Source organism: Platalea leucorodia (assembly GCF_965183815.1).
Source record: "Platalea leucorodia genome assembly, chromosome: 13".
Lineage (NCBI taxonomy): Eukaryota > Metazoa > Chordata > Aves > Pelecaniformes > Threskiornithidae > Platalea > Platalea leucorodia.
Genome location: NC_138835.1, coordinates 15593551 through 15600589, shown reverse-complemented (window position 1 = coordinate 15600589; position 7039 = coordinate 15593551). Strand labels below are relative to the sequence as shown.

General features: G+C 58.7%; 1 protein-coding gene across 1 annotated transcript; it reads right to left on the bottom strand.

Moving 5' to 3' along the window:
* Positions 1-794: 794 nt before the first annotated feature.
* Positions 795-5722, bottom strand: SOX18 (SRY-box transcription factor 18). The gene is made up of 2 exons (XM_082325585.1): positions 5114-5722; positions 795-2841 (listed from the first exon to the last, which is right to left on the bottom strand). The coding sequence occupies exons 1-2, from the start codon at positions 5514-5516 to the stop codon at positions 1991-1993; spliced, it is 1254 nt and encodes a 417-aa protein (XP_082181711.1). The 5' UTR covers positions 5517-5722; the 3' UTR covers positions 795-1990.
* Between the last annotated feature and the right edge of the window lie 1317 nt (positions 5723-7039).

The following is a 7039-nucleotide window of genomic DNA, read 5'->3' as shown; positions in this document are numbered from 1 at the left end:
TGGTGTTGTGTTTGTTTGCTGCGGCGCGGGTTCTGGCACCCGCCGGGCGCCCGCCAGCCCTCCCGTGTAGGTAGTGAGGTCATTTTTCCATGTATTCCCCCTTTTTACATACTGTATATGGAAAGACAATGAAGCGCCTTTCTGGCGTTTATTGGGAACACGTCGCCAGCCCCCAAAGTGGTCCCGGTTATTAGCGCTTCGCGTTAAACAACAACAACAAAAAAAAGTAAGTCAGGATTTAGTCCTGTTAACACTAATGTGAATTTAATTTAGGAGAAGCTTGAAAATTAATGTCATTTGTTAAATATCCATTTCCCCTAAAAGGCAATTCTTTGCCAACAACAACAACGAAAAAACTCTTCTTCTATTCAATTTTTTTTTTTTTAAATAGCCTTTTTTGGCGATATCGCCCTGGTTTAAATCACTCGGCGTTCAAGGAATGGATGCCACCGGGGTTTTATGCAACAGATTGTCATTTCTGCTTTTCAAATTGAACAAAAAACTACTGTAAATCATAAAGTGGTTCACGGGAGGGGGATGAAGCTCCGGCAAAGCACCAGCGGCTCCGAGCAGGCTCTGGCCGGGCAGGACGACGGCTGCCGGAGCTGGGGAAGAGCCCGTGAGGGCCGGGAGGTGGAAGGGCTCCGGCACACGGGGTTTTCTTCCAGCTCCGAGGCATCGGAGCAGCCGGGCTCTATTTTTGGGAGGTTTCCCGGGAAAATGGGGTGAGCCGTGAGGACCACGCACCGATGCGCTGGCAAAATAATAACCACACCAAAGCTCGTTTTGGCGAAGGATATCACATGTTTTATTATATTTTAATCTGAGAACAGCTGCTTTTCCTGCAGAGCACATCTCCGGGCAGCACGGCGCGGTGCCGCGGGGCGGCCGCCAGCATCCCATCCCGCCGCCGGCGCTGCCGGAGCCGCCGTCCCGCGCCGAGCCGAGCCGCGCTCGCGGAGCCCGAGGCGGCTGACGGGGCGGGCGGGCGGCAGCCTGGAAATTAATACATTTGCCAGGTTGTCAAAACATTAATCAACGGATACAAAAATCTGGAAATGGTTGGGACAACATGTATTTGCGGAAAATATGTGTTCACACAACAAGCACACAAGATGGGAACAATTATATGAAGATGTTTTAATAATTAACCAGTATAAAACAGTTTGCTCTCCATACAGTTCTAGACAATAAAAGTGTTTGCAGTCATATTTTTCTTTTGTACAAAATTCCAGTCAATTGTTCCACAATATTTACATTGTCATTCCCTTTTCACAAAATATCTCCTTTCCCCCCCCCCGCTTTTTTTTTTAAATCCAGCTTTGCTACATAAATGCTTTAGATCTCATGGATATCCCTTGATTTATTTTTAAAAAGTCTAATAAAAAAAAAACCCAAAAGACATTAAATACCATTTTATATATAAAAATGCTTAGTAAAAATATAGTTTTGTTGCCCAATTAAAATATATTGCTGAGAATACAGTAAAAACTGTCCTAAAGCCCACCCCTAATGGGCGCCGACTCTTTAATGGCCCTGGCAAAATCTTCCTAAAAGTTTTCCCCCGCCCGCAAGTTCGCCTGCCCTTGGGTTAAATACTGGGGGCAGGTCGCTTCGGCTCGGCCTGGTGCTGGTTGTTTCAGGCAGGATTTACTGGAATTGGCTTAAAAATGCCCCTTGGAGCTGGTGGGAGCTACAGCTACGCCCTGCCGAGGGCTGGAGCGGGGAGCGCGGCAGGCAGGCTAGTGCTGGGAAAGGCGGCTAGCTGTGTTATATAGTTATACGGTATATCAGTGAGTTCAGCATGTTTTTCCTCTAAAAAAAGAACCAAAATAAAAAAAACAAAACAAAACAAAACAAACAAAAGAAAGCGATGCATTTAATGAGATACTCTAAATATCATGGAGCTCGTGGTTAAAGGAGGATGGCTTTTTGTTTTTAACGGAGAGCCGGGGCTCTCCCGGTGGGAGCATCGGACGGTGGGGCCAACCTAACCGGTGATGCAGGGGCTATAGTAAACAGCGCTGCTGGCATCGGACAAGGCGGATATCAAGCTGCTCTCCTCGCAGGAGATGCTTCTAGGAGTCACTTTGGACAGGGAGACATGGTAAGGGAGTCCCGAGGCTTCGGGACGAGTCCTGCTCATGTTCAAATACTGGTCAAACTCATTGCGGTCAACGTCTGTCCACAGCTCGGTTTGGTTCAAGTGATCCACGCTCTCCATGTGGTGGGCTTCGGGTGGGGGCGAGAGCTGGCCCAGGTGGGCGGAAAGCCCGTTCTGAGTTCCCGAGCACATCTGGTTGTAGTATATGCTGGAGGGATGGGGAGTCCTCATGGCGTCGGCCAAGTGCGATGGGGTCTGCGCGTAGGGCACCGCCACGTCCCGCCCCATGCACTTCTCCTGCGGAAACTCCATCTGGTGATGGTGGTGGTAGCCGCGAAAGGGCATCATGTTGCAGTCATCCTGCATGTGCGGAGGGAAAAACGCCGGCTCGGTCTGTTCCAAGACATCCAAGGGAGACATCTCAGGAGTTGGCAAGCCATAGTTTTCAATATCCGACCCCATGGAGTGGAGTTCTCTGAAGTGGTTAAGTGGGGGAGGCTGGGGGTGGCCCGGCTGGCTGCCGCCATGGTGACTCATGCTGAAGTTGTCACTGCAAGGCTGGGAAAGGTTATGCAGGAGGATATTGGGTTCCATCCTCTTGATTTTCTTGGCTTGCTTCTTTCTCCTTGGGCGGTACTTGTAGTTGGGGTGATCCTGGAGATGCTGGATTCGCAGCCGTTCTGCCTCTTCCACGAAGGGACGCTTGTCGCTGGCGCTCAGCGCTTTCCACGACTGGCCTGGAAGGGGAAAGCGAAGCTCTGTGACACCGGTTCGGCCACCCGGCACTGGCCAGGGCACGGGGGCACCCGGGGGGAGGGCCCCCTTGGGCTGGGAAGGGCTCCCTCGGCCGGTTCAGCACCTGAGCGGGGTCCTGGTGCCGGCACGAGGAGGGGCTGGGGAATGGGAGCCCAAGCAGGGCTGTCCCAGGGGGAGAATGGGGGTGCAAAGCCCCGGGGGGGCTGCCAGGGCAGGGGATTCTGCCTCCTGCTGCCCCTCGGCACGGCCTGGTCCCCGGGGTGCCTGCTTCCCTGCATCCCGCATCCACAGCCCTGCTCCGCTGCGGCCTCAATTGCCCAGCCCCAAACCCCGCACCCCGCAGCCCCGTATCCTGAATCCCACCTCCCCGCACCCCGCAGCCCCATATCCTGAATCCCACCTCCCCGCACCCCGCAGCCCCATATCCTGAATCCCACCTCCCCGCACCCCGCAGCCCCATATCCTGAATCCCACCTCCCCGCACCCCGCAGCCCCGTATCCTGAATCCCACCTCCCCGCACCCCGCAGCCCCGTATCCTGAATCCCACCTCCCCGCACCCCGCAGCCCCGTATCCTGAATCCCACCTCCCCGCACCCCACAGCCCCGTGTCTCCGCATCCTGCTGCCCCGGCTGGCCATATCCTGCTTCCCGTAGTCCCGCATCCTGCAACTCTGTCTACCCATATCCTGCTTCCCGTGTTCCCACATCCCGCATCCTACAGTCGTGTATCCCGCATCCTGCAGCCCTGTATTCCCATATCCTGCATCCCCGCAGCCGCGTACCCCACAGCCCTGGATCTCTGCATCCCGCAGCCTTGTTTCCCTGCATCTTGCATACATGTAGCTCTGTATCCTCACATCCCACAGCCCCGTATTCCCGCATCCTCTAATTCCATACCCCACAGCCCTGTAGCGCTGCACCCCACAGCCCTGCATCCTTGCAGCCTGCAGCTGGCATCCCTTGGTCCCATATCCTTGCAGCTTGCATCCCGCAGCCCTCTAACCTTGCATCCCACAGCCCTCTAACCTTGCAGCCCGCAGCCCTGCATCCCGCAGCACCCCATCCTTGTAACCCAGCTCCTGCACCCCTGTATCCTCGCACTCTGCATCCTGCAGCCCCATCTCCTCGCAGCCTGCATCCCGCAGTCCTGTGCCCTTGCAGCCTGACTAGCACAGCCCTGTATCCTTGCATCCCGTGTCCCGCTGCCTCATATCCTTGCAGCCTGCATCCCACAGCCCTGTTGCAGCGCACATCCCAATGCCCCGTACCTCTTGATCCCGCACTCCCAGCCCTGTATCCCTGCATCCCAATACCCCGTCCCCCTGCAACTCACATCACCAGCCCCATATCCCTGCATTTTGCCGCCCTGTACCCCTGCAACTCACATCCCCAGCCCCATATCCCTGCATCCCAACACCCCGTGCCCCTGCAGCGTATATCCCCAGCCCTGTAAATCTGCATCCCACTGCCCTATCCCCCTGCAGCCCACATCTCCAGCCCTGCATCACTGCATCCTGCTGCCCTGGACTCCCGCAGCCCGCACCCCCAGCTCCATATCCCTGCATCCCGCTGCCCTATACTCTCACAGCCCACATCCCCAGCCCCATAGCTGCCTATCCCTACATCCCCAGCCCCATACCGCTGCATCCCTGCATCCCCAGCTCCGTACCCCCGCATTCCACAGCCCTACACTCTTGCAGCCTGCATCCCCAGCCCTGCAGCCCTGCACCCCTGCATCCCCAGCGCCGTACCCTGGCATCCCACAGCCCCATACTCTTGCAGCCCGCATCCCCAGCTCCGTACCTGGCATCCCCAGCCCCGTACCCCTACATCCCCAGCCCTGCTTCCCTGCATCCCACAGCCCTACACTCTTGCAGCCTGCACTCCCAGTGCTGTACCCCCACATCTCTGCATCCCCAGCTCCATACCCCCGCATCCCCCAGCCCCGCACTCTTGCAGCCCGCACCCCCAGCCCCATACCCCCGCATCCCCAGCCCCATACCCCCACATCCCCGCATCCTCAGCTCCATACTCCCGCATCCCAGAGCCCTGCACTCTTGCAGCCCGCATTCCCAGCCCCGTACCCCTGCATCCCCGCATCCCCATCCCCCTGCATCCCCAACCCCATCCCCCTGCCTCCCCAGCTCCATATTCCCGCACCCCCAGCCCTGCACTCCTACAGCCCGCACCCCCAGCCCCGCACCCCGCACCCCCAGCCCCGCAGCCCTCCTCCCGCAGCCCGTCCCGCTCACCCAGCATCTTGCTGAGCACGGCGTTGTGCAGGTCGGGGTTCTGCTGCGCCAGCCGCTTGCGCTCATCCTTCGCCCAGACCATGAAGGCGTTCATGGGCCGGCGGATGCGGGAGTCCTCCCCGGCCTTGCCCTCGGCGCGGCCGGCCGGGGGGCTGTATCCATAGCCCGGCTCGGGGCTGGGCGAGCGGCTGGGGGCCGCGCCGGGGGCCGCGCCGCCGGGGCCGGGGCCGAAGGCGAAGCCGGGCTCGGGGCTGGGCGTGCGGCTGGCGGGGGAGGCGGCTCCCGGGGGGCGCGGGAAGGCGAGCCCGGGCTCAGCGGCCGGCACGGCGGCGGTGACCCATGAACAGTCGCCCCGGGGTTGCGATATCTCCTCTCGGCAGTAGTTAGACTCAGATATATTCATTCCAGCTGGACAGCACTTTGTGTCCGACCCGACCGGGTGCCGGAGAGAGAAAACCGGGTCCCGCCGCGTCCCACCGGGTCCAGCAGCCGCCGAGCAGCAGCCCCGCCGCTCGCCTCCCTCGCCTGCGCTTCGTGGGGATTTGGGGTCGGCTTGTTTTGGTTTCCTTTCTGTTCTTTTTTTTCCTCCTTTATTTTTTTTTTCCCCCCTTTTCCCCCCAAAAAAAACTTTTGGGATGATGCTGGGCTGGAAGGGGCAAAATATAGCCGGGCTGGACCAATCAGCGGGGCGGAGGGGAGGAGGAGGAGGAGGAGGACGAGAGGGAGAGGAGGAGGAGGAGGAGGAGGAGGAGGAGGAGATGAGGGGGAGGAGGAGGAGGAGGAGGAGGAAGGGGGGCGTCCCCAGGCACCAGCGGGAAGAGCCACCCGGGGAGGGCCGGGCTGGGACCGGCGTGGACGCTGCTGCCCAGTTCCCTTCCTTCCAAGGAGGAGGGTTATTAATTTTTTTCTCTGTCTTTTCTTTCTTTCTTTCCTTCTTTCTTTCCTCCTTTCCTTCCTTCCTTCCCTCTTTCTTTCCAAGCCCCTTTTCTGGCTACTTGCGATCCGCCTGTAGATCAAGCCGAGGCAGGGAAGTGTTTAGATTTGCCTGCCAGGCTGCCCGTTTGCAGGCAGACAGGGATGCTTGGGGCTTTGCATTTATTTTTTTTATGACTTATTTCGTGTGTGTGTTTTGGCCAGCGTTCCCCGTCCGGGGTCGGGAGCAGCCCTGGGGTGAAGGCAGGGGTGAGCCCTCTTCTCCCGGCAATTTTCTTGTGGGAATTTCAGTGCCGGCGGGAGAAACTACTCCTTGCTTTTAAGCACTGTTCACATGAAAAGAAATGCATTTCCAGCCTGTCAGCCTGGGGACTGTTGAGGAATGGTGGGTTCACCGGCAGCCGGGTGATTGCAGCTAAAACCTGCCTCCCGAGCCGCGCTGCTGGGGCTGGCACGGCCGTGGCATTGCCGCACGCGCCGTGGGCACGGCCGCGCTCCCACGGCACGCTGCCACCGGCAGCCGTGGAGGAGCGGCGCGTCCCCGGCCGCCAGGTCACCGCTCCGCTCGCTCGGCTGCCGTCCAGCAGGGATTTGCAGTGCCGAGAGCCAGGCTAGGTGGTCCGAAGGTCCTCCCTGCCCTTGGCACGGAGGAATTATGAACGCTGTGGGACCCAACCGCAAGCAAGGAGCTCTGCTTGCACCCTGTCCCGGCTCCCTGCCACCCCCCAGGCACTCAGGGTGACGTGGGAAAGATGCCCCAGCTCCGGGCATCTGCCTCCAAGGCCCCTCCGGCTGCGGACGTGCCCGAGACCCCAGCCTGAAACGTGAACCTCGGCGTTAGGAAGACTTGGGGCGCCGGGTTGCGCAAGAGCCCAGCTCCCAGCCTCCTCGCAGCGGTGGGGTATTGCATGCCATGGTTTCTGTGTGTCTGGAAGTGATTTGAAAAAGCCGATCTGCTGTTAACCCTAAACAAAACAAAGGCCTTAAAAAAAA

Excerpts from the sequence above, each read along its gene's own strand:
- SOX18 (XM_082325585.1), bottom strand. The coding sequence starts at position 5,516 with ATGAATATATCTGAGTCTAACTACTGCCGAGAGGAGATATCGCAACCC. Across the intron at positions 2,842-5,113 it reads CGTGCTCAGCAAGATGCTGG|GCCAGTCGTGGAAAGCGCTG; the intron begins GTGAGCGGGACG and ends TTCCCCTTCCAG.